Raw genomic sequence first — 27,719 nt, forward strand, 5'->3', positions numbered from 1 at the left:
TCAAACAGAAAAGTTATTTATTTCAATATACATCCCATTTAAAACTATATAACATTATTTATCTGTTGAATATTTTACACAGCTCTTATGGAAACGAATTAAGAGTTTTACAAAATAAGACAAAGCTCTGAAATAATAATAAAAATAACAGAATATCCCACTTTTCACTACTGCATGATTCCTTTTTTTTCTTTACATCATAGTAATTACAGTTCCATGTTATATGCATTCTTTATGAAAGAAAAAATTAGTGTGTTTCTAGATGCAATGAAGGTCGCCGGGTGATTCTGAACATTTAAAGCCTGAGAAGCTGCTTCAGGTCAGAGCAGAACGAACAAATCAAAAACTTCTCCTTAGCGTTAATCGAAGGCTCAAATCAGCATCTTTACTCCGAGAAATATAATTTTTATTGTTACCAAAACAGAAATGTGTCCAAAATAACAGCAGTGTGTTTAAAATTTCCATAGAGGAAAATTCATTTCAATTACTGCTCTATTATGCATCAAAAATGAAGAAAAATGTATCAATGTTTAACAGAAATTGACAAAAATTTCATGTAGATAAGCCAAGGGTGTTCAAAGTGCGGCTCAGGGGCCATTTCCGGCCTGGAGCTACTTTTTTGTGGGACCCCAACTGCTGTTAGAGAAAGACACACATGTATTCTTTAAACTTTTTATTTTTAATCGTTTTTTAATTATTGGTGACTTAATTTTTTTTTTATGGAAAATGTTGAGTAAAACACAAATAATTTATATTTTTAGGACCAAATTTCTCTAATGTGTAGAACCACTTTTACTTTTACTGAAAAGTTGACTTTGATGAATTCAAATCAGAATTTACTTATTTTATTATAGAAAGAAAGTTACTCAAATCTTGCTTTTATAAACAATGATAATTTATTTAATCAAGCCCAAAAAAATCTGAAAACTGGACGCAGTTTGTTTAATAAAGCAAATGTGAAAAATTATTTTAAATGTTTGGATCTATAATAATAATATGTCTACTTTATTTTATTTTATACATTGGCATTTTCAATAAATGGTTTTGGTGCATGTAACAAACCCCTGGTATAAACTGAAAACTGCTCAAAGATTTCAATCAGTGAATAATTTCATTTTATTTTTTGTTCATATTTCTTCCTGAAATTAACTTTTATTAAAACTATTTCAACTGGCTGCTAACATTCAGAATAATCAGCTCTGTGTGTTACTGTTGGTTTATTTTGCTCTGCTACATTTCACAGTAAATTATTAGTATATTTTATACCAGAATTAGTTTTTATTTTGCTGTTATTTTGAACACAAGTGTTTCTGAAAGAAAAATGTCTGCAATCAAAATATCAGAGGTCTGTCTCATTGTGTGCAGAAGCGTCGCAATCAACAATATTGCACCAATAAAGCGATAAGGAAGAGAAGAAAGATGGGCAGCCCTGTATTCCTGCAAGGCTGCACCTGAGAGTTTGAGCTCCAAAAGGTCAAAGGTTGACCGCAGTGAAGGGATGCACTGCAAAAAAACAAAATCCTACTGAGTATTTCTGGTCTATTTACTACTGTAGATATCGGACTGCATGTCAGGGTCAACGTTCTACAAAAAATAAAAATGAAAAGAGGAGGTGCAGTATATTTCCATGACAAATTCAGAAAAGCCTGGCCATAATATTACAATTAATTTTGGAGATTAATTTTTGAAATTAATCTCCCAAATTTCTGACTTTTGAAAGCCAATTTCAACTTTTCAAACTCAGAAATTTCAGTTTTTCATAGAAAATGTTTCAAAATAAAATTTCAGTTTTTTTGTAGAAAATTTCTGAGATTAATTTCAGAATTTCATTTAATTTTCTAGAACATTTTCAACTTTTCAACTGAGAAATATGCAAGTTTTTTTTTAGAAAGATTACTGAAATTAATCTCAAAATTTCTGATTTTTCTATCTCAGAAATTTCAGTTTTTCATAGAAAGAAAAAAAATTTTTTTCTATGAAATTTTCTTAGATGAAAATTTGATCCTTTTCATTTAAGAAAATTACTAGGTTTTTTTTTCTAAAAGGTGTCTCAAATTAATCTAAAAAATTTTAAGTATCTTTATTTTTTACATTTTCAACTTTTCAACCGAGATTTGCAAGTTCTTTTTTCTAAAATAATTCTGAAATTAATCTCAAAATTTCTACTTGTTTCTTGGAAATGTACTCCTCAGTTTTTCTGTCCATTTTAAAGGCCGTGATCGCAAATATCTTAGTGCACGTAAAATAAGACATCAGTTTGTTTTTCTTACTCTTAATGAAAAAGTTCTAGCAGATTATTTAATCTGGCAGATTATTTAAATCATAGCAAAACATTTCCCCATGTTTTAAGTGAAACAATCTGCCACTGGATCTTTTAATTTTCATCAATATTTAGGAATTATTGACTTAAAACAAGCTCTTATATTTAGCTGAAAAGTTACTTTTAAGTTACTTTTGTCTCACTTCAAATATAGTAAAATGTTTGAATTAGAAATTAGTCCAAAATACTTGGTAAGACTTTATGTTTTTTTCTCAGTGCAGAAAAACTCGATGCAAAGTTTCGATCCAGACCTCGTCTCCCAAACACAGTTAGACATTCATCACGTTAGAAAAAACTAAACTCTCACAAAGCTCATATCAAAAGATACCTGTGTTTCAGTTTCAGCCTGCTGAGTTTGTTTAGTGGCTCCGTTGCTTGCAGACAGAATCATTATTTACATGGTGGTTTGACTTACATTCGTCTGATCCGACCCGAAAGGCTGGGCGATAAATCGATTTGATCGATACATTGGACTTTTGCCTTTGGAAGATATTTTATTTTGGAAATCTGGATTTTTTTTTACCGATGCGTTTCTGGGATTCTTTAGCTCAGACGTGAGCGCGGCCAGGGCGGCCATCTTGTCTGAAAAGCTTTTATTTATTTGGATTTTGAATTCAATTTAACTCTACAATGAAATATTAGGGCCAGGCTACAATTTCATTTAAAATTAAGGTCATAATGTTACCAGAATAAAGATGTAACTTTAGGAGGATGAAGTTGTAATTTAATGAAAACTCTGACAGAAAAAGGATCAGAAATTTAAATGTTGAGCATCTTGTGAAATTATACTTTAGTATCGGTTTTAAATATGAAAATAAATTTTTTTAACATGTCAGTATTAAATATTGTCAATAGGAGGACTTTGAAATGAATGTTTCTATTTAGAACAACAAACTGATCTGCTCATGTCAGATCCTCATAAATAAAATATGTTCTCATTAAAATCTATTTTCCTGTAATTTTAAGATGTTCTTTTGGTGAAATTATTCTGCCAACATTATATTATTCTCATAATTAAAGAACATTTTGCAGCCTGGCTCTGGTACTCTGTCATACAGCCTATCAGATTGAAATAAAAATATTAGTTTATTTTTTAGAAAAGAAAAAAATTGGAAACCAGATCTGAGGTAAAACTTTTCAGCCGTATCGCCCAGCTTTACTGATCTGAGTTCTGTTGGAGCGCCAGCACCGGGACAAAGATGGGAAGCTCACAGAAGTAAACAGGAAGCTTCATTATTCACACCTGCAGAAGGGAAAAGTGTTGTGATTCTGTGAAGCAGACTGCAGAGCGACTGGACGTTCAGTTCTGCTGACGCCTCAGCGTTCCTACAATCAGACCCGAGGTTCTGGGCTGAGGTCCAGCTACTGAGGTCAGTAACTACAATCATGACCTTTAAGGTTTCTCTGGAGCACTGTGGAGTGAATCTGTCCGTTGCATATTATGCTCTTGGAGCAGACGGTGTGCTTTCTGGTTCTGACCTGGGATCAGACGGCGGGCTTGTCGCTGTAGAAAGGCGTGACATGAAACATGTAGCAGTGGGTGCAGACCCGGACGGGCTTCACCTGGCCGTACCGCGGCAGCGGAGCCGAGTGGGACGAGCAGCGGGAGCAGAAGATCTGAGGAGAGAGAGAGAGCAAAATGTTAAGCCGGTGTTTTTCACAGTGGTGGCCACAGGAGGGCGCCAGAAAGCCAGAGGGAAGGTGAGAAAAAAAATTAATGTAATGCATATTTTAACATGTTTTTTATTACCAGAAAGTCAATCTATATCTGAATCATTACATAAGAACAAAAACAAAAAAAATCTATCTGTTTTTAATCTGATTTTAGTATCTGGAAAATTAGCCGTTTCAGAAACCTCCAGAATTTGTTACCTAGCAACCCAAGCTGAGCTCCAGAATGTTTGGTCAGCTGGTTTCACCACCAGACAATACTGTACAGTGAAATACAAATCATTACAAGATAGTAAAATTAGGCAAAAGAAACATTTTTCAAAATCAGGTTTTTTCAACGTAAAGCTATTTTCCAATGGCTGCTGGAAAAGCGTTTTGTTGTCGACTTGTCATCCAGAAAACACCTGCTCCATTCTTCTTGGTTGTGCAGGAGGCTCCGCTTGTGATTTTCAAAGATGTATGGTTGGGTAATTGCTCATTTGATTGCAGCCATTTTCATGTGTCAGTTGAGTTGGGGGCGTGGCCTGAAGAAGCTTAAGTGACAGACCTCCAAAAGCAGCTAATTCTGAAAATAGGACTCTCATTATGTAAGAATAGTTTTGTACAAAACAAGTAATAAATATGTTTGTATATACCATAGACCTATACTAACCTTTTCAAGGAATTTTCGCTTATATTTTAAAAATATAAGTGAAAATAACTTTTTTGTGCAACCCCCCCCTACAAAAATCAGAATGCACAAGGCAGCATTTATGCTAAATAAATGTAATAGTTATTGAATAGTGAATAAAAGTGAGAAAAAAAACATTTTAAGAGTCAAAATTTCTTCAAATATTTTGGGTTTGGAAAGGGACACCCTGGTATTTGGTTCACTGCTCGGGAACACTAAGCTACACGTTAGCTTGGGAGCTAACAGGAAGTCCTAACCTTCCCACAGCTCCTACAGTGATGCTTCCTGCGAATGACGGTGAAGGGAGCCTTGCAGGCGATGCAGGAGTTGCAGGCGTCGTCGGGGACCCAGTCTGGAGGATCTGCAGGGAAAAGGAAGAGAAAACGTGCAGCAGAAATGCCACCAGCTGAGAGGAAGACGAAGAGGAGCGCGCTGACGGTGACGCTTATAGTTTGTGGATCCGCTGACCTTCGAACTGTCCCTCCCGGGCTTTGGCTGCCAGTTCAGATGAAGAAATAGTTTCCTGACAGAGAGCACAATCCTCCAGCACCGCACTGCGCAGAACGGGGCCTACTGGGCATCACAGGGGACACATTTTAAACGGTTGCACTTAGTTCATGATTGAGAAGGCCTACACTGCAAAAACACAAAATCTCACTCAGTATTTTCGGTCCAGTTTCAGTGCAAATAGTACTAAATAAGTTACAAGTATCTTTTCAGCAAGATATATGAGCTTGTTTGAAGTTAACTATTCCTTAATAAAAAAATAAGTTCTAGTTCTAGATTATTTCACTAATAACAAGACCAAATGCCAAAATTTTGCTAAAAATTTACTTGTAAGTCAGTTTTGTTTTTAAAGTGTATGAAGATATTTGCACAAGAAGCTAGACCAATGTACTCCTTTGGGCAAAAGGATAAAAAACAATTAATCCAAAATTAACCAAAACAATCTCTAAAAGTTGTTCTCACAAAGTTTTCTGGCATTTAGCAAATAGAAATAATTTTTGTAATTCTAACCAACCTAAAACAAGAAATGTTTGGTCTGATTTAACTTCAGACAGCGAGAAAAAATATCTATTGTTATTAGGTGTATGAAAATATCTGGTTTCAACTGCAAATAACATTTTCCAAATTTAGATTTAATCAGAGGTTAGGTGGAACTCTAGTACAAAATTGTGCCATTTAAATATCAAGCACTTTTCCAAAGTTTCCTTTTCCCCATCTTTAGTATACAAACACATTTTCCTCCATACCATTGAATGTAAAATATTAAATCCATTCCTCACCTTTTTTTTGCTTATCGTTGTCTCCTTGCTCGCACTTCGTCGCCATTACTTCAAAGAGAGTCTTCAGGATGCTTCGCAGGTCGCTGGCGTAGTTGGTCTGCAGCTGATCGGCGACGCCTGCATCACACAGAAACATTGATGCGTTATGTACGAGCCGGAGGCGCGTGCCGCTGCAGCTCAGAGAGGGAGGAACTTCACCTGATATGCAAACGAAGAGACGGTGGATGAGGTCGCTGCTGCTGTGGAACCGGGAGCGGATCTTGCTCCTCGCTGCCACCCTGGCGTCCTGCAGGGCCAGCCTGATCTCCTGCTGGTCCAGGTCCTCCGAAGTCCCTGAGCTCGGAGTCAGGCTGCTGACGGGGCTGAACAAGAAATACAAAATTAACTTTTTTAATCTGGAGAATGATCCGATTCTGCATAAACGCTGCTGTTATTGCATCCAAATCCCCAACGATACTGAACTCTGACATTTAAAGCTTCAATAGGCGACTGAAACTGATTTGGGCTGAAACAATTAATCAATAAATTATGATTAATCAGATTAATGGTGATTAATCAAGTATTGAAATAATCTTCAACTAATTTAGTAATTGGTTAATCACTAACTGGAGTATTCACAGTTAAAAAAAAAGCAATTTGCTAACAGAAAAAAACATTCAGGGAAGTAATTAAAACAAAGAAATGTAAAAATATTAATATTTAATAAACATTTAAAATAAAAATCAAAAACTTTGTCTGTAAATATGTTCTACCCACAACTCCTTCAGTGGCAAAGTTCAAACGTCACTCAGTTCAAATTCTGTAAATAAATTTTAAAAATCCTATTTAAGGAGTAACTTTTGTTAATAATTTATGAATCAGTTAAAACAACAATGACTCAATCAATCTACAAATAATTGAGCACTAAAGGAATGCTGTGTTGTTCCATTTTGGTAATAACACGTTTATTTTCTTATTTAAATTGAATTGTTCATGTGCATATAAAAATCTGCAGATTGTGGCGATTTATTATCCAACTAATTGTCAGCATAATCGCTAACTAAAGTAATCGATAGAAGCATTGAATCTGAGCAGTAGGTACATTGATTTGGCGGGCACAGGAAGTCATTACCTTGGAGTGTAAGCACTGCTCGACAGACTACATGTGGTGACCGACACACTGTCGCAATCACTACCTGACACAGAGCTGAGGGGCGACTTCTGAAAACTAAAAACAACCAAAAAACAAACAGAAATAAAGAAGGATACGACTGCACTGCAAAAACACAAAATCTGATCAAGTTTTTTTTGGTCTACATTCTAGTGCAAAAATCTTCATTTACTTGAAAAAATTAACTTGCAAGTAACTTTTCAGCAAGACATAGAAGCTTGTTTAAAGTCAACAATTCCTTCATATTAATTTGTAAAAATGTTCTTCTACTAGCAGATTATTTGACAAATAACAAGTAGGGCTGGACAAAAAAGTAATAACAACTAACTAGCTCACTGTTTGGTTACCTAGCAACAACCTGTTAAGTAACGTACGCAGCAGCAGTTTCAGGTTTCCCCTCTGTGCCTCATAACTGCTTAAAAACAAAATGGAACAGCTTGAAGTGAAAACTGTGGATAAAACTGGAAAGCTTAGCCATATTTTTGATATTTGAAACAAAAAGATAAGATTGATATAGACTGATGTGAAACACTTATGTTAAGTTTTTCAGCCACATCGTTCAGGTCTACTGATATCACTCTGGATCTACAGCAGCCTGGACAACCGATGTCCAGTAGTATCCGATGTATATCCGATGTATATCCGATCTATATCCGATCTATATCCGATGCGTTTCTCGGGCATCGGAACGCATCGGTGAAGTGCAACAAAAACACAGATTTTCAAAAAATTACATTTTCATAGCCAAAAGTTTGATAAATTGTTGAAGCTAAACAAAAAACACTTGGTCAAATTTTGTGTTGTGTAGTGAGAGAAGTTGAATGATCCTACTGAAACAAACCTGGAGCATCTCCTAATGTCCTCCCTGGGCTCCTTATTGTCTATCCTGTCGTTGTCCGGGTTGTTCTCTCGCTGGCGGGCTTCGCCGGCTTGCTGCCTCCTGAACGGCTGACTGAACGTTGACGCTCCCTGGCCTCCTCTGGAGCCCCGTCCTGGAGCCACCAGGCACTTGTCACAGAGCAGCGAATCTGAGCCCTCCGCCGGCGGATCCCCAGGGCGGCGGGCGGTCGTGGGAGTGTGCTGGGCGAGCTCGCCCTTAGCGAACCGCTGGTGGGCGCGCGGCGGCAGCTGGCAGGCGGCGGACTGGATGACGGCGCTGGACGCCGGCCTCTTGCAGTGTTTGTCCAGACCCAAAGCCAGGCCCAGCTCCAAGCCGGCGGTATCTGAGGCGACGCCGCCGTCTTCGTGAGCGTCCTCGCAGCTCCCGCAGCACACGCAGGAGTTCAGCAGACAGTGGGTGGCCACTAGGGGGCCGCAGGGCTCGATCTCGGATGCAGCCGGTCGGGTCAGCAGCAGCTTGTCCACGGCCAGCTCCGTCAGGCTGGGTGAGCGCGGGTTGAAGATGACGGTGGCCGACAGCTTCATCCCGCCCATGCGGTGGGCGATGACCTCCGCCGTTTCTGACGCAGTGCCCTCTGACCCCCTGTCCCAGCCGTTGCTGTAAGGCAGCGGCTCATTGCCGGGGGCGTGGGAGCAGAGGGGGCGCTTTGCCGCGGGACAGGGCTGCTCCGACGTTGTCGCAGAGCTCCATCCGTTGATACCAGAACCGGGTCCGGGTTTCTGCTGCAGCGGAGGCGTCGATCCTTTAGGCAGGGCTGGACAATAAATCAATGATCGATGTTATACAACTGATAGAATATTCACTGAACTCTGAGCTAGAACCGCACAGCATTCTGGGGGATGTAGGCAGAGGAAAGACTTAACTCGACCTCTTCGGTTTAGCTAAGCAAAGTTAGTGGAATCGACTCAACCAGTCTTGGTTAACTAGCAACAACCTGCTGGGGAACTGCCGCAGCAGCAGTTTTAGGTTTTGCCGAATTACGGCTTAAAAATAAAAAATAAAGGCGGGAGTGAAAACTCGATAAGTCCACCACCAATCTGGTTGAATTCCAGATAATTAAAACCAAAAAATATAAATTAATTATTCATTGATATTAATTTTTTTTGTCATTTCAGGATTTTCTTCTGGTAAAATTAAGGCAGTATTTTTGTGATTAACACAAATTCTAAAACTCAGTCGTTCAACTCACAGAAGGTCTGAAAATATTTTCTAGAGAAAATAATTGACTGGAATTGATTCTGGTGGATCTAATTTTCCAGCCGTACCTTCAGGAGACACGATGCAGCTGCCGTCTCCTGCTGCGTCGACATCCTCCATGAAGAAAACCCGATCCTCCTCCTCCACGTAGATGCCGGTTCTGATTCGGTTCGCCGCCAACCTGCGTGGCGACGCCTGCGTGCTGGAGGCCCCGCTGGAGCCCGGGGGCTCCCCCCTGCTGGGCCGGCGGGCCGGGGACTGGCCCTGGCTGGGCGGGGACAGCAGCGTGGACATTTCGTCCCCCACCCTGTACACCATCATGTTGAGCTGCTCCAGCTCCTCCTCGTCGTACTGCATGGAGCAGGCCAGCTCCGCCTCCTCCGCCTCCTCGCACAGCAGGCCCTGCTCCGGCTCCTCCTCGCCGCTTTGGGTTTCCACCTCCTCCCAGCCGCTCTCCACCTCCGCCATCTCCTCATCCTGGTCAGGGGAGACGAACACGGGGAGCGGGTCCTCTTCCCCGCCGCCCTGCCCGTTGGGGGCGTCGTTGGTGAGGCTGCGGGAAGTCGGGTTCTCCTGGACCAGAACCGGGATGCCGTTTGAGGCCAACTCCCCGTCCTGGGAGATGCACAGGTTCTTTTCCAGAGTCAGCAGCTCCTCCTCAGTCAGAGTCTTCAGGAGATCTCTGCAGGAGGAACCACAACAAACTTAGGCAGCGTTCTCACTGCAGCCTGAAGTGACCCAAATACGATTATTGTGTCTGAACAACAATCGTTAATGATTCTGATGTTTTCATGACAATCTGAACAAAACAGATCGGATTTTTTCGAATGCCACCCAGATCATTTGGATGCTTATTACCGATCTTTACAAATCCTGATCTGCCAATTCTGATTGGGGCAGATACCAATTCTTTTGTTTGAAACGTTGCCAAATAAAGGAAGAAAGTCGCTGAGTTGGCAAAAAGTGGGGTGACTTTTGCTAACTTCAAACATGCAGACTTGAGCTGATGGGCCAGTCTGTCCACCAAACCTCTCTACTGGGAGAGCAGAAGAGGACAGCGGGTGATTTTTAGACAAGGTAGAAATAATCAGCTTCACGTGTTGGTCGATCTCAGATCTCCCAAAATTAAGGAAATGGCACAAATAAATCTGTGCACTCCCAATGCTTATGCTAGCCAGCACAGCCGCTAAAGAGTTAGATTTTTTCACAAATTATCTACCTCTCATCATCCTGTCACCACATGGAGACAGTTTGATTAAATATGAGGAAAACATATTTTGTCAAAGCCATGTACTGCAGCTTTAAATGTTCGAAGTATTTGACAAACAACTTCTGTCATTGTATCTATTCCTCCTGCTCGCCACATTTACCACAGAAATCTTTCAGCTGGCACCTACTTTTCAAACACACACGCAAAACCACGTCTATAAATCTGGCTACGGTTTAGTAAATCACATGGCAGTTTTATCTTCCTCCCTGTACTTTGTACTTTCTAATGATCGACATATGTTTTGCATATCCACGCAAACATATTGATAATGACTACAAATAATCCTTATTCTGCTATACAATCCTGATGTTTGTAGAACATGGTCTGCGCCTACCAACGCTGCAAAAACACAAAATCCTTATCAAGTATTTTTGTCCAGTTATCTTAATTCACTTGAAATCAGAAAGATAAACTTACAAGTAACTTTTCAGCAAGAAATAGGAGCTTGTTTAGGTTAATAATTTCTTAATATTGGTGAAAAAGAATCAGTTCAATTGCAGATTATTTCACTTATAACATGGGAAAAATGTCTTGTTATAAGTGAAACAATCAGCCAGTAAAACAAGTTATTTTTCTTCAATATTAAGTGACTATTTACTGAAAACAAGGTTATATTTCTTGCGGAAAGTTATTTTTCTCTTGTTTCAAGTGTACTCAGATTTCATGGATTTACCTGATTTTCTTCAATAAAGTGCGAAAAGGCCTGAAGAGCTCTGACATGTCCTCAGATTTCCGGTCGAGGTTAAGTGGTCCCTCAGGATAAACGACCAGCCCACTGAAAGCAAGAGCAACGTTCTGTGAGACGAAGGTGGAACGGAGAGGAAAACATCGACGGGAAAACGGGAACGCTTACCAAACAATGGCCAGTCTGGGAATGGTAAACATCAGAGCAGGTTCGTAGTCATCGATCATGTCCTGGGTGAGGTAGCCCAGCCGGAGCGCCCTGAGGGGGACGGAAACACAATCAGATTCTGACCTAATCGAGAGATTATTGGAGGATGCTTTTTTTTTCTGCTGCAAACTCACCGTTCAACAGTTTCGCAGAAGAGGACAATCACCTCCTGCTGCACGTCATATTCTTTGGGACTTTTCACAGGCACCATGGCTGACACGTAGCTGAAACAGAAGAAGAAGCGTTAGGCTAAAAATGTTCAAAACTTTCTTTAGTTCTGATGGAAACATTTAAAGTAGTAAAGGGTGATACACAGTTGCTGTTTTGTCAATATTCCACTAATGTGGAAAAAAGTACAATTTGATTAATTATGGTATTTCCATTAAATAAGAAACACAATTAAAAATCACACGTGAATAAGTTTGTTTATGCAAACTTATTCATGTTTGCATGAACCAATGATTAAAAATCAAGCAGCTCCATCATATTCCTACCACTTCCTGTGTTCTTCTTCATCGTTTTTGCCAGTAGTAGTGTGACGGAAAATACAGTTTACCCACTGCAGTTGTAATGGGTAAACTTGGAACTGCAATGGGTAAACCACAGTTACCGATGGTTTTCCAGCCATAATTTCAATATGGCTGAAAAACCACCTTAAGCATTTTAATGAAAAACAAGGTTTTTTTCGCAATTACCGTGTTTCCTTTAAGCAAATTTATTTCTAAATTTCAAATTTGCACAATTACATTTGCTCGGTTACCAAAGAATGAGTGAGTCAGTTGATTCCACCAACCTAGTTTAGCTAGCTGAGAAGCTAAAGGGTTTCCTCTGCCTACATTTTCCAGAATGCTGTGGGATTCTGGATCGCAGTTCAATGAAATCATTGAATATTCTACCAGATGTTTTATTTACTGATATTGACCATGTGTCCACTGCGATATATAATTGATTTATTGTCCAACCCCTAATACAAACCGCACTCCTTTATGTGACTGACTGGAGTCCGAAAGAAACACATGACAAATTGGAATGTTTTTCAAGAGCAGTGTTTGTATTTGTGGGGCTGTGATTTATGTGTCAGTCATATAGTTACTTAAAAAACAGAATATATTCACTTTAATCGTTATCATAGTAGTTCTGTGATAAAACTAGGTAAATATCGCCCATCGCTGACGGATTAAATCAGTAAATAGTCATAATGTTACGTCTAATTTAGGTCCAATAATGCAATATTTATGATCACTTGTTCACCTGAGCTCAAACTCAGCGAAAAGGCTGTCGAAATGTCGTAAAGCGTCCTTCATGCGGTCTGTGTAGAAGTTGAGGTCTCGCAGGGCCTGGTCTCTGGTGATGCTGCGCACCTCCTCCAGGCTGCGCGTCAGGTCTTTCGCCAGGGGTCTCATGGCGATGCTCTCTATCTCCCTGTTCATGATGATGGAGCCTGCAGCCAGACACTGGACAGGAACCAGTTTACAGTCATGATGAATTTCAGCTCCACCACTGGATTTCTGCAGGTCGTTTTCATCCCGACTGAAGCAAGAGGGAATTGCCTACCTCCGCTCCGAACCACAGCTGTCCCGCCAAGTTGTCATGGCGAATCTCCTCGGGGAACTTGACGCAGAAGTCTCTGTTGGCGCGGTCGTTGGGGATACATTCATCCATGATCTGGCTGATGATGTTCAACACGTTGTCCTGCAGAAAAACAAGGAAACACATTTTGAAGAGTGTTTTGTGATTGAAACTAGGTCTATTAGATATTAAAGAATATATTCTTAAATTATGTCTATAAGTAAGACATTATAAAATAAATACCTTCACTAATTACGTGAAATTAATTTGACTGAAGGTAAATAAATATTTATCTCCAATTTATCCAGAACCTGGTTGTTTTTTTTAAATGAGTGATGATAATTTGATGCATTTTGTAGCTTAATCTAGCTTCATACGGTCCTTTGTTGATTGTGATTATAATTCAGCTGTTTATTTTGGAAACACATCTCATTGAAAAGTTACAAAAAGAGTTTTTTATGAATCAGCGTTCTCCATTTGCTCTGTAGTTGAAACCAGAAAAATACAGAATAAAAAGCTCCTTTCTGAACTTAATACTTGTAATATTTCACCAACTGCAGCTTGGCTAGAATGCATGAACTGCTGATTTAATCTGGCTGCTCACTAATCAAATAAAACATTAAACTGACTGACGCTGCACAAGGCGACAGCTCAGCAGAGTGAAGGAAACCGAACAGTCGGGGATCAGGTGATGACCTTATTAAGCGTTTTCCCCGTGAGCCCTGCTGCTGCTGCTGGTAGAAGGCACAACAAGCCTCGAGGAAAACCTCCCTCACAGCACAAGCAGGTCAAGAGTTTACCATGATTCAAATCTGAAAACTCCTCCAAATGATGCTGAAATTCGGTTCGGATCTCTTTGTCTAAACATTGTATAAAATCTGTGTCTATGAAATCATTAGCTATAAAAAGCTTTCTTCTTCTGCAGCCACTGACGCAGAGTCCGAGATGAGAGACGGCCGACGCTCGCAGACGGATCCAACTCATCTCATCAGTGGAAGTGCTTCATACAGGAATTCAGCCAATCGGCTTTCAGTAAATCACTCATATCACCCAGCCTGCATCCCGGGATGAATAAGAAGCGCACCGACTGTTCTCATCGCTGGAACCAAGCTCTCAGCAGGTGATTATGTGAATGGAAAAAATATGGCTCCGAATGAAACAAGCTGGGGGTCAATTTATCTCCACGCCAGCTTTGCTCCACTTAAAGCCTATTTTTATGCCTCGTGCTGGAAGCCAGAGGAAGATTGGACTCCATTGGTGGTTTGCACTGACCTGGCAGGACCGGAACTGGTTGACCAGCAGCGTGCATCTCTGAGGGTCCTTCCTGCCATCCAGGCTGTCCAGCTCAGTGGCCACCTGGTTGAGCTCTTCGTCAGCGTAGTAGAACTGGGCCAGGAGCTGCGGGTCCGTCCTCTGTTCAGAGGGAAACACGAGCAGAACAATCGTTTGCAACACAACACTAAATTCTGGTTTCAAACTCATAAATCAGATAAATCTTTTCCTGTTTAAAGGTGACCTATTATGCTTTTGCTTCTTTTAACAGGTTAGAATTGCTCTATAGACTCGACAAAACCTGTTCATCACATTTTTTGCACAAAATAAGTTTTAGATGGCGAGATTTCAGTCTGCTCAGTTCTGCCTATTTTGAGCTTGTCCTAGAATATCTGTTTTAGGGCCTCTTGTCACGATAAATCCAAATAATTTGCTGATGGCCGCACCACCAAGTCAACGTTTACACTCGCACAACTTTGAAAAGCAGAAGCAGAGCCTCCTGCACAACCAACAAGAATCCAGGAAGTGATTTCTGGGTGGTAAGTCAACAACAAAACACTATTTTCTTTTCTAGCAGCCATTGTACAGCGCATAAAATACCAGCTGAGCAAATGTGCCGGAGCTCTGCTGAGGTTGCTAGGTAACGGGACTGTGCTCGGCTGTAGTTGCTAGGTAACGAAATGTGACTTAACATTTGGAAGGTTTTTGAAACCCCTTGTTTTCAAGACACCAAAAAAACAGCTTAGAGGGTTTTTTTAAGCATTTGGGCTGATTTTAGAAGCAGTTGAGTCCCAAATGGAAGCATAAAAACTTTCAAAATGTAAATTTTGCATAACAGGTGTCATCTAATGAATTTAAGAATTGCAGAGGATGCACCGACACACAGAAAACATCGGACTGCTGGGCCACGTTACCACATTCACGCCCAAACAGTGAGATTCCAGTTGGATGTACCTCCATTAACTGGTTAGAATGAGATGGTACTGTGGAGAAGCAGCTAAACAATGGTAACATAGTGTAGATCAGCATTACTTTCACCGTTTTAATGTGGCATCTATATATGTTAACAACTCTGAAAACAATGAAAACTTCAACACCAGATACATGGAGAAAATGGATTTCTTAACTTCTGTTTTGTAAAAAAAACAAATAAATAAAAAGAACAGGTAAAGAAAAGTTGGACAAACAGTCAGCCTTTAAACATGCAGGTACTGCAGTTTAAAATAAAGAGTGGCTGATCTGTGGAGACCTACATATAATCAGGTAAGTGGGCCACTGCATAGGGCATAACAACGGGCTGCTGGGGAACATCTGAAGATTTATGAGCAAGAAATCCTTTTCCAACAAGTATGCAAGAGGATTTAGGAGGAAATATTACATCAATCCTAACAAGAGGAGTTAATTAGAGTTAATACACTATGAACACCTCCCAGAAGAGTATGGATGTCTGGTCCGAAGAGAGGACTTATCTCCGTCACGTCGCACCTCAGCTGAATGAACGATGTTCGTGTGAAACTTAAGGAGCTTTTCGAGTGTTTATTTTTCAGAATTGAAACACATAAAGTACATTTTGCATACCAAACTGGATTCTGTCACGACTGCTACTTTTCTGTGGCGGTTTGGCGCCGGCATCTCTAATTCTGTATCAACGGTTTGACTCCGTTTAAGAACGATGGGCGGGGCCCTCTACTGGATAGTGGCCAAAATGCAACATTAAAAGAAGATCTTAATGTTGTGAAAGACAACATCAAAATACCTTTTAATGTCAACATTATAACACCAATTTAATTTAGATTGAATTTATTTCAACTGGAACTAATTTCAATCTAATAAACCATTAATCGATCCAACCAGCTCTACTAAAAACTGAAAATACCTCAAGGCGACCTTGAAAGAGTCTGATGTCGCTTAAAATGGGACAAAGACGCCAAAAGGTGAACCACAGAGTCATAGCAATGACCTGGGACCTTTAAAGGACAGCCTGACTGTGCTGCACGCTGAACACTGGAGAGCTGCACCAGTAAACTGGCTCATCTCACTCACAATCATTACTCTTTTGGGCGGTTTTCCTCGAGCATGCTGGTGTTTTCCTGAAACCTCTCGAGTCTTTTTCCCTGAAGTTTGCAGTGTTTCCTGTAGCGTGACACCCCTACACTGACGCTTGCTTTTCTCAGTGAATATGATATACGCTGCACTTCCCACCCTTCCTCTCATCAATAATGAAACAAACAGAAAGGAGAAAACATGGAGATTCGACCAACAGCTGCCACATTGTGAGGAGGAAACAATGATGATCACGCAACCTTCAAAAAGGTTGTTACTTAAAGATGACATACCGAATCTTGTATTTTTTTCCCCTATTTAATTGTTTGCACACTGAATTGAAAAATAATTAGCACGTCTAAAGGCGACTCACACAGGCAGATCAGAGATGTTACAGAACCCAATTTCTTTTCCTGTTCAAAGACCCTCAGTGGGTTTCATTCCAGGCACGGCTTGCCGTAAAAAAAAAAAAAGAAGCTCAGCTTATTTCCCAGCTCAGCACTCAAACTGGCATCGTTTTACCAGCAAACCTCAATCACACAGAGCAAATCATTAAAACAGCATTACGTTCTGTTCATGGGTGAATGTTGGGAGCCGTGGTTAGAAAGACACAATGGAAGCAGAGAAGGTGTGTGAGAGTGAATCAGTCGCTGCTTTTCCATTGACCAGATAATTGTGAAGTTTGTCCTAGAAATCAGTTTTTTTGAGGGACCAAAATTGCAACATTGGTTATATTTTTATCTGGTGCTGATACTAAGGAAATCAGTGCACTGACAAGTGAACCAAACCGTTTGAGGAACCTGTTCCCCTTCTCGCCTGTGGAGGCGCTGCACCAACAACGACTGAAAGAAACAACAAGAAAATCTCTAAAAAGACATGACAATAACTTCATTTTTCACAAAATATCAGCAAAAATGGTATGGTGTCAGATTTTAGAGGTTGGAGGACGGTAAAAGACCATGAGCCATTTCTCCTGCAAACGCTAGACTGTGAAGTTTGTTTGTTTTTACCCAGAATGCCCTGGGCTATATCAATACTGCTTTTGAAGCAGTCTGAGGTCCTCTTGCATCCACATATGTATTCAAACAGTGCCAAAGTTCACTTTGATCGAACCGAGACAGAGTTTTGTAGGCGGACCAGATTTTGCTTTTTTGGTTCAATTAGGCATTCACACTTCCCCAAACAAACCAGATCTTCTAGGTAAGTAAACCATTATTAGATTCAAGTGGACGAAACAAGACTGGTGTGAATGAACCAGTTGGCTGCGTCCACCACTGGTGGAAACCATCTTGAACATTTACAATAAATCCCTTGTGTTTTTGTGATTGAATGAGTGGAAATGGCTAATTGGAGAAACCAAACTAACCACATCATGCAACCACATTTTTACATCTAAACCCAAACCATTAAACTCAGTGACTCATTTAAGAAGAGGCTGATTTGACAGGACATCTCTACAACAATGTAGTGAGTGTGTGGTACAGAATAATTGCCATGATGACTAAACAGGAAAGAGGAGTGGGAGACAGTGAAGAACCTTCCTTCCAGCCCAGAAACAGCCCACAGACTGATGGCATGTTGGAAGCATAAAGGCGGACACTGAACGAGGAAGAGGAGTTAGAGACAGTCGTTATCCTGTCGTCTCCTCCTGCCGTACTCTTCGCGCAAGAGGAAACATTCCTGCAGCATTGAATCATGGTGGGGGAGTCAAAGACGGGCAATGTTCTTGGAGAAAGATCTGCTGTAAAGCTGCATGTTTAATCTACGTTGGATGTTTGTCCGCCGTGGATTTGAAAGGAAATATGTTTTTCACCCCCACATCTACGGCCCATGTGATCGACCTGCAGCCTGTTGCACCAGCTGTTCAAACTTGGCCTAGTTTAAGCCGGAGCGAAGAAGAAACAGACAAACGCTGAGGTGGAGCTCCCTCATCGCGACAGGAGCATCTGCACCAAATAAATGATAAAACGGCCTTTTAAATCCACGGCCAGTCTCGACATCAAGCCGATAATAAAAAAACGACTTGTCTAAAAGTAGAGCATTATAAAGAAAGTTGTCTTAGTCTAAACTGTGTGGGCTCCATAAACAGCTTTATTTGCAGGCAATTTTGATTAGTTTGGCAGAGAGAGCAGCAAATATAAAACAGAAACCGCTTAGTATGTGAGCTGGATTTCCAGGCCTCTGAAAGTGACTTATTATGCTTTCTTGAAGCATACTAAGGAAATCCAACCTCTCCTAACCTGTTCAAGCTATGCAAAACATGTTCATTACTTTTTTTTTTCTCCACAAGATGATTTTTAGATAGCAAAAATGTAGTGTACTGATTTTGAGTTCCTTTCAGGATGAGCTGTTTTAAGGCGTCTTGTCACTTTAAATCCAAATAAGCTCTTGCTGGCCACACCCCCAGCTCAACATTTACATTCGCATGTGAAAATTACTGCAACAAAAGTACAATTATACAACCGCCCCGCCTTCTCCTCCTCAGAGCTGCAGTTTCCAAGCTTCCAAACTTCCACCTCTCTCATTGGCTCCTTCAGACTAGCCAGCAGCATTTAGCAAACATTTGGTGCTGAGCTCAATATAGGAGCAACTTCTCAGTGCAACACAAGTACAAAAGTTGCTAAATAAATAAAATTTATTTTCAGTCATATTTGATATATTCAGCATTCTTACAACTGAAGTCAACATGGTTACTAGATTGTGGTGTAAAATGGCACATTTTGACTGGAAAAAACATTTTACTGACCTATAAACGGCTGGGTGTTTTTTTAAAGAACTTCAGCTATTTTTAAAAATAGCAGAGACCAAAATGGAAGTATAAAAATGTGCACACAATACAAATTTTGCATAAGATTCCCTTTAAAAGTAGTAATAGCATAGTCCCGACTCAGATGTTCAGTTTCATGGTCACATTATTCCATGGAAGCTCTCCAAGTTTAATAACAATTTGAAGGTAAAGCTGCTGACATTTTACAAATAGTTTCTGGAAGAGATGCGCAAAAATACATGGTTGTGACTTCCAAAAGATTCCCTCTGATGATCGTATAAAAGTTTCCTAAATCCTGGGTGCGTCATCATCCCCACCAATGATAGCTTCACCTCACATAAGAGGTGAAATGATTCAGCAGATTCGGCTCGTGTCTGCTGTGGCGTACCAGTCCCCTGTCAGTCGTCCAGGGTGACCTCTTTCTGAATCTCCCTCCTCTGTGGTCACAAACCCTTCATTTCAGAAGGCTAAGAGCCCACAAGTTCACCCAAAGTGGCAATTACAGTTGAGCCCCCTCAATAACAGAAACTCACAATGACTCAGTGAAACATTTTGCACCTTTTTTTGTTTCAAATCAAGAGAGCAGGAGCCTCTCTCTGCTGTACGATCGAGGTTTTCATCATATCGACCAGCTCTTCACCCGCGCCGCTGATTCGAGGCTTCATTTCCATTCAGACTGCACAGACGATGACGGCTGTCAGGCTAATGCCTCCTGAGCGTCCGCTGCAGCGCCACATGCATACTGAGCCTACTTAAGGGACTTATGAGAAACCTTGGCTTTGTCCTCCATACTCTATTCCAGGCTCAATTTGCTGCTTTCTGGCTTCTTTCCAGAGATCAGAGTCAAATGTTGTGTAGGGAAACCAGTTATCTCTGGCTGTCCGGCTAAGAACAAAACGCCAGGTTCAGCCGGTTCGGAGTTTTTTTTTTGTTTTTTTTTTAAAGCATAAGACACAGTTTCCTTCATTGTTTATATTCAGTTTGTGAGAACTTTAAACTCTGAGAATGCAGGCGTTTGCTGAAGCAGTTGTGTTGAGTCACTCCTTTCAAGTTCAGCCTCCATCAGGGCTTTTCCTCCTACTGCAGAGCTATTGTTGGTGATTCTTCAACCGGAAAGTCTGTGCAAAACCTTTCAATGTAGATATCCTAAATCCATTATCTGAATGTGCTTCTATGGAAGGTTGCAACCTCTTTGACCAGGAACGCAACCATTAAATTTGTTTTCTGTTTTCCAAGTAGGATACAGTTGGTCTTCTATTTCTTTTTGAAGAAAGTACTCCTGGCTGAGAGCCTCTGTATTTAGTTATGAAGCCAGGAAACTAAACTATCTGTGTTTTAGATTGGGGTACAGAGTTGCAACGTTTGTCACATTTTCAGATGGTGCGGCTCGCTTTCAAACTGCACTGTGTCAAACGATCCAAACCATTTGAAAGACTTGTTCCCCTCCTTGCCTGTTGTGGCGCTAAACCAAGAACCACTGAAGGAAATGACCTGAAAACCTCCAAAGAAGACAACGAGGGCAACTTTCCTCTACACAAAATGTAGCTTGATAAATGTCCTTCTTAAACTACAGTAGAGAGCTCTGGTTCACCTACAAATCAGGCTCTCGGTTTGGTGAAAGTGAATTCTGGTGTCGTTCAAACGCATATGAACACCAAGTGGACTGGAGACTGCTCCAAAAGCAGGAAACGTACTACAGTGCAGAGCATTCTGAGTAAATATAGCCAAAACAAAGCACGACTCTGGCGCTAGCCGGAGAAATAGTCTTCTACAAAAGAGAAACAACCGTTAAAATCTGATGCGTCTTCATTTTTGTTTTATCTCATGAAGAAGGAAGTTGCGCTCAGTTTATTCTTCTGAGGTTTTTGTGTTGTTTTCTTTGGTGGTTTTTGACGCAGCGCCACCACAGGTGAGGCGGGGAAGAGGTTTTTCAAATGGTTTGGTTTGTTTGACTGAGTGCAGTGCGAAAGAGAACCGCACCAGCTGAAAATTTAACAAATGTTGCAATTTCAATCCCCAGTTGAATCCCAAGTTGTCTAAAGTTGAATCTGGACTATCAGCTGTGAAAACACTCTAATCTTGGACCTGGACTGTTTGTCGGGAAAGTATCATTAGAGGAGATTTGTTGCAAACTTGCATTTTTTTAAATACACTAAACTAATCTGGAAATGAAAGCAGAGACTGGAGACTTGATTTAACTCATTGACTGAATATTGTGAGCATGCTCTCCCCATCTGGACTGATAGCATAATCTGTGCGCTCGCCGTCTCATCTCTGACAGCTGACCTAATCTGCTGTTTGGACCAGAGCAGCGACCCAAGCATGTGGCCGTCTCTTCGTACGGCAGGGAGGGGTAAAACAAGGGTCCGCAGAGGATTTAGACGGGTAGAAGTCCGGGACCTCCTGGCGGTTGCGGGACAACCCCCCTTTCCAACAACCACAAGGACGTTCTTATGCAAGACGTAATCTGGTTATACAATCCAGAATTGATGCTGACAGCGCAGGGAAACCACAATTTCAATCTAAAAAAAACAAAAAGTAAAACGGCTTGACACCTTTTATATAATCACTCAATGCATGGACAAAAAGACGATAAAGTGTGACTAAACTGAAGGAAGTGATTGAATTAAAACCCAGTTAAGGATCTGAATGATTCATAACGGAGCTATTTCTGTCCTGGACGTGGCAGAGTGGGCAACGTCCAGGCTGTCCAAACTCAGACACACTGACGGCCAAGATGAGCACTGAAATGTGTGTGTGACTGCTTTCCGTACAGGACGGTTGCAGACAAGTTAGTGTGATTGGTCCTTAATGCTTCAGAAGGATCCACACTTTTTCGAAACAAGTTGTCTAAAAGTTAAAGTGTCTTTTGAGTTTGTTTACTTACAATCTGATGTATATATTTTTATTGCAAAACAAAAGAACTAAAGAACTTTCAATTTGCTATTTTGTTTTATTTAAAGAAAGATTACATTTTATTTCCAATCTTCTGACAGGAAGATGTGTGTGTGTGTGTGTGTGTGTGTGTGTGTGTGTGTGTGTGTGCGTGTGCGTGTGTGTGTGTGTGTGTGTGTGCGTGTGTGTGTGTGTGTGTGTGTGCAATGCGTGACACTATGACACAAAATCAGGGCTTTTTGGGAAGAGTTTAGTAAAATAACAGCAAAACTTATTTTTAAAAATAGCATTTTAATGGGCCACACACTATTTATCTTGGGATTATGTAATTTTTTGATAAATATGTGTCTCTTGCATGCCAAAAATATATTCTACTTTTTGGAAAACAACACTTGTTCTTTCTGGCCCAAAATAAGTGCAGAGACAGTTTTTATATCCTGGCTGCTTCTCAGACAAAGGACACCTTGGATTAATGCTTTATCATCATCAGATACCCAACAGGGGAGGCTTGAAGCACCTCTGATCAAAGAACGCAGCAATTACTATCAGTGGAAACAAGGTGAAGAACAAGAGAGCAAAGGTCAGGATATTGCACCTTAACTCAGAGTTTGTACATTACTACAGTGAAATTAAAGCAATTTTCAAGGTCAGTTGTCACATTTTCCCAGCACCAAATACAAATAAACTAAAAAAATACAGTTTCAATTCACTATCATATGATATTTGTTACTGTTATTAGTAATTTTTTGCGGTAGTTTTATTCATACTACAGCAGGGACAATGTAAACTAAAATAAAATAAAACTTTGTTTTGAACAGTTTCAAATGTTCCCTAATCACCTGACTTGTCTGAGAACAAAACACTGATTTAACAGAAAATAAAAAGCCCACAATTTCAAAAAATAAATCAGGTTATTATAAATAACTATTCATCATATTGAAACATTCAAAAATAAATTGTGTTGAGGTAAATGGCCTTCCTTCTAAAATTAAATGCTTTTTTCTACCATAACACATTTTGCCTACAATCAGCGGGGGGCGCAGGTTGCTATACTCAATAGTAGCCACATAGGCTCACCCGCTACAAGGAAACGAACGCACCCAGTAGAACACTTTCATTCTATTGGCTGAGAGATTGCCAGGCGACGGTACTTTTCTGTTCTAAGCGCGAGCAGAAAATGATTCTCACGCTAGCAGAGAGGTTTGGGAACAAAGATTTGATCCGAGCAGGGATAGGTTTTGAGCGCAAGGAGAAAAGCTTGAGAAAGCACAGCGAACATTTGAAAGAGAGAAGTTTGGCGTACAAGCAATACAAGTTTTGAGAACAAAAGACATGAAATCCTGCTTTCAAACTGAAAATGTGTCGCTCTCAAATTATGGCAAAAAATACCTCTAACACAAAGACAGCAGGAAGAAAATCTCTAAAAAGAAGTTTTCTGGCATTCAGCAGATATAAATAATTTTGGTAATTGTATCTGAAATAAATTAACAAAAGTTTATTCTGATTTAACTTCAAACAGTAAGAGAAAGTGTGTGAAAATATCTGGTTTCAATAATGTTTTCCAAATTTAGGCTTTCAATCCATTAAGATTTCACTTTATTATAAAACTGTGTAGTTAGAATATCAAGCTGTTGATACAAACATCAAATTGAAATTGAAGCATTTTTAAGGTTTTCAAGCAGCCATACGAATCCCGTTAACTCTTCTTCTAATTCGTCTTGGTTTCCTTCTGATGCCACCCTCGCAGGCCTCGGACAGCAGAACTGAAGGTCCTGCGGTAAATTTAAAACGGTTTTTCAATCGCCAGACCCACCTCAGTCTGTGCTGGGATCAGCTCTGTAAATCACTGTAGCCGACACCAAATCAATTACCACACGGCCAGTGGGTAAGCAGAATGGGACGCTTCACAAAGATCTGCAGAAACTGTCCTAAATATGAAGCCACAACGCTCACTCTCCCCCATCGCCTCCAGAAACCAGAACCACCAGAGAAGGACTTATTCAAGTAAGTATTGCAATTATCCAACAATCAAGGCAAGAACTCATCAAACTTCCTACAAAGTTAATCAGAGCTGCACCTGGAAACTGTTTTCACATTAAATGATGTTTCAGGGTGAAAACAATTCATCTAAAAGTTATCGAATTATCAGTAACACTGCTGCCATTTCTTTTCTCAATCCTCTAAGCAGCAGAATATAAAGGACTGTAAAATATTAAGAGCCACTGCAATGAACCCCATTGAAAACCTCCTGGTTATTCCACCAAGTATTGATTCCTGAACTCTTTCTCAGTTAAAACATTAGTCTTGTTGTTTCTAAATGAATATGAACTTATTTTCTTTGCATTACTTGCGGTCTGAAAGCACTGCATCCTTTTATTATATTGACCATTTATCATTTTCTGCAAATAAATACTAAATTTCTGCTTTGAATTTCAGAGACATGCTGTCAGTAGTTCAAGAATAAAATAATGTTTATTTTACTCAAACATTTACCTATAAAGAGTAAAATCAGAGAAACTGATCCTTTTAAGTGATTTCTTGATTTTTTTCAGTTGTTTTTGAAAACAACATAATCAATTACGGCTGAAACTATTAATCACAATTTGAATTAAATTGTATATTTTCAGGATTACAGTTTTTTCTGTTAAAAATGAAAAATGGTGCCATTCAATTCAATTAAGAAATACTTTACGTCTATCAGACGGAAATTAAATGTCGTATCTCAAGAGTTTTTAGTGACTGCTAAATTAGCTATTGTCTACTTTAGTGATCAATTAATCAAGATATGATTAATTGTTTCAGCCGTATGGCTTTAGATCTGATTTTCTCATCATTAGGGCTTGACTTTTTGCTAAATTGTATCTTTTTCTTCAATTCAAACTCCTAAAAAATGGAAATAAAATTGTGGTTTTCTAATACTAAAAACAAATGCTCTGTAGTAGATATTTATCTAAAATTAAAAAACTTAATTTTGCGGCTCTACAAAAAAAAGCGTTTTATTTGGCTCCACTGATGGTAAAAATGTCTCTTTAAGTTGCAAAGGTTGCAGGTTCTGAATTCAAGGAGCACTTCCTGTTTACAATGTGGTCACCATGGGAACCAGCGCCTCTGGAACGCCACTCCGCCTGATGTTAAAAACTCAAACACCGCCTCCTTTTTCACGCCCAGCCTGTTCCAGCTCTGGTAATCTGCTTATAATAGTCTCAATAACACGTTTTTAAAACGTCTTTAATACTTAAATAGGAATAAATTGTGTGATAATAATAGGAGGAAACGTAACTTCCTGCATGCTGCTCTCCCTACAGTCTGAGCCGGGATTATGTAGCAAGAGGGGTTCAAAACAAAAAAAGCCTTTCACCGCAGGACTTATCCAGGGTGGAACAGAGCCGCTCTGGAAATATCAATATCCCTGCTTCTCTCAACGGCGCGTGCTGATTCAGCACTTTTCTATCTCCAGGAGTACATAGTTCAGAGATAAACTGCTTAATGTTGAATCGCAGCGACTAAACCTCAGCCTTCAATAATAAAACATTTTTAAAAAAGGAGAATATGACGGGATGGGTGCAGATTGCTCGGCACTCCTCTCTCCCAACTTTTTGGTTTTTTCACTCCCACAGATAGATGCGTGATTGTCGTTCGGCAGAAAGGAGGGAGGCTGATGTAACCTCCCAGGAGTTATTACGCAGGTTAACACTGCTGACCGCTAAAGAAAACATGACTTAGCAGTAGAAACGAACTGACGCAGGTGTGTGGTCAAGAGCAGGTGGATAATATGTAATCAGAGCTTTTTTATCTGAGCCTGCATGACATAACTGATGCAATGCTTATTTAATATCAGCTTGATTGTCTAATTGATGTTCATGATCAGAGTGAAAAACTTTTTTAAGTTCTGATTTAAACCTGTGTCGGTATTAAAACTGTTATGCTGCTTTCAGCTCTTGGCATGCTCTGACTGTGGGTCGAAATTCCACACGGCCTGAAGATAACAAAACATTTAACAAGAATTTGTGCCCTGGACAGACGTCCACACGTTCAGCCAAGCTTCCCTGCTGCAGTCGGAGTATCACTGAACTGTTCGCCTGACGAGACGACCAAGCCTTTAACACTTCCTCTGCTGTGTCAGGTGGGTTTTTGAGTCATGGTGGGTTTTTGAGTCATGCTAATTCAACTAAAAAGTTCACATTTAAAAGGTGTTGATGTATAAGTATGCAACAATAAGAAACAAATCAGTTGAACATGTGATAAATTAAAACAAACTCAATAATTTCCATTTGCATGATTTCTCTTTCCTCTCTTTTGATCAAAAACTGGAGGATAAAAGTCTTCAGTCTGATACTTTGGTCTCAACTAGTCAATTTTTTGAAGGACAATTTTGTTTATAAACAATTTAATATCCTTTTTATTTGCTATTTCTGTTGTATTGTTTATTTTGGATATTTAAAATGTTTTCCAGTTCCAGGGTCAAATGTTCATTCGAATTTAAAGTTTATCAATCTTTAAGAGTCTGTTCTTGGATTACTATGCCATTATCAACACTTGAAAACAACATCAAAACAAAAATATTATCGTTTATGGTGATAACTTATTTGGATAATTTATTGTCCAGCATAATTTATCATGACAGGCCTATTAACTAGGCTGAAGGGGTTTTTTTAAGTTATGAATGTACCATCAATGCATCCCTAATTTCTGGATGCTCAATTATTGGTTTTATAAACTTATTACAAGTGATTGAGAAATTATCAGTTCCAGATATATAAAATATGCATCTTTTGGGTGAATCCCTGCTCCAATAACTCAATTCAAAGGATTCAATCAGGAAGTTTAGCAAAGGCCAGATCATTAACCGTTCCTTTAATTCAGGTGTGTTGCATCCAAAAGTTGCAGATAATATACAGAATACAGAAAAAAAGTAATGAATGAGAAAAAACAAATGAAAATTATACATTTTGAGCTTTAACTAAACGTTTTACTGAAATTTACTGGATGACAATATCTTTAATTTGTTGAGTTTTGCTGCATATTTTTGTCTTTATAGCCTGAAGAGTTTATTAGTTACATAAAAAGGTAAGTTCAAATCAATGCAAATATTTATAAGAGCTAATGTGCTTCTGGTAGTAACAATTTCAGAGAAACAGTTCACATAACTCAGTTGTTCTTAGGTTTCAGTTGATATTAATGTTTGATAGTTACATGTTAATTAAAGTCAAACTGATAAATTATTAAAAGATAATCTAATTAAAGTGACAGTCAGCTGCTGAAAGCTGTCAGGCTCCAACAATGTCACAAAAACATCCCAACAACAACAATAAAAACAACAACAACACCAACAAAGGGACAGCAGCTTGTCAAACATCAGGATCACAGCTAATGTTAGCCGGTCTGCAGCAGAGTCCATCGGGATGAACCGCATCAGAACCGGGTCGGGGCAAGGCTGAGGCGGCCTGACGGTCCGCAGAAACTCACCTTGGGTTTATAGAGCCACTTTCTGAAGCGGTTCATGGCTCCTTCCTTTGTCACAGCCCCTCCTCGGCTCTCCTCTGCCGCCCGCCCGCCTGCCCGCCCGGTAGGTGACGGCGGGCTGCTAACCCAGCTAGCTGCGGTGGATCCGCTGTCAGCCGGAGAACCAGACACGGTGTACGGTCGGTTCTCCGAGTCTACACCGTGGATATGGACCGGAACGAAGCGCATCTACGGGGAGTTATTCCCATTTTTCCTCTATCCCGACGCTCAGCCTGCCTCCTTCCCCTGGACACTAACCGACTGACGGATCCGCTCCGCTCTGTCCCCCGTTAACGTTACTTCATGACGGTCAC

The 27,719-nt window shown here is 40.0% G+C and overlaps 1 protein-coding gene across 4 annotated transcripts; it reads right to left on the reverse strand.

Moving 5' to 3' along the window:
* On the reverse strand, positions 1–27,719 carry zfyve28 (zinc finger, FYVE domain containing 28). 4 transcript variants are annotated; one of them, XM_055053349.1, is made up of 16 exons: positions 27,370–27,719; positions 14,199–14,339; positions 12,912–13,049; positions 12,609–12,811; positions 11,492–11,581; positions 11,319–11,408; positions 11,139–11,240; positions 9,264–9,877; positions 7,939–8,752; positions 7,059–7,154; positions 6,146–6,309; positions 5,948–6,064; positions 5,130–5,234; positions 4,919–5,022; positions 3,800–3,937; positions 1–3,563 (listed from the first exon to the last, which is right to left on the reverse strand). In XM_055053349.1, exons 1-15 carry the CDS (start codon positions 27,592–27,594, stop codon positions 3,806–3,808), a joined length of 3,135 nt encoding a protein of 1,044 aa, XP_054909324.1. In that variant the 5' UTR covers positions 27,595–27,719; the 3' UTR covers positions 1–3,563; positions 3,800–3,805. The 4 variants fall into 4 exon arrangements, with proteins under 4 accessions (XP_054909324.1, XP_054909325.1, XP_054909323.1 ...); XM_055053350.1 differs by having other exon boundaries at positions 1–3,937; positions 5,130–5,231; XM_055053348.1 differs by having other exon boundaries at positions 1–3,937.

The sequence above is a fragment of the Poeciliopsis prolifica genome, unplaced genomic scaffold (genome assembly GCF_027474105.1).
Source record: "Poeciliopsis prolifica strain line A6 unplaced genomic scaffold, Auburn_PproV2 SCAFFOLD037, whole genome shotgun sequence".
In the NCBI taxonomy this organism is placed as follows: domain Eukaryota; kingdom Metazoa; phylum Chordata; class Actinopteri; order Cyprinodontiformes; family Poeciliidae; genus Poeciliopsis; species Poeciliopsis prolifica.

Bases quoted from the DNA above. Each gene is read 5' to 3' on its own strand.
- zfyve28 (XM_055053349.1), bottom strand. From the start codon at position 27,594: ATGCGCTTCGTTCCGGTCCATATCCACGGTGTAGACTCGGAGAACCGA. The intron at 9,878-11,138 runs GTAAATCCATGA...TTCCTCCTGCAG, and splicing joins ACTTTATTGAAGAAAATCAG to AGATCTCCTGAAGACTCTGA. The intron at 6,065-6,145 runs GTGAAGTTCCTC...TGTGTGATGCAG, and splicing joins TCTCTTCGTTTGCATATCAG to GCGTCGCCGATCAGCTGCAG.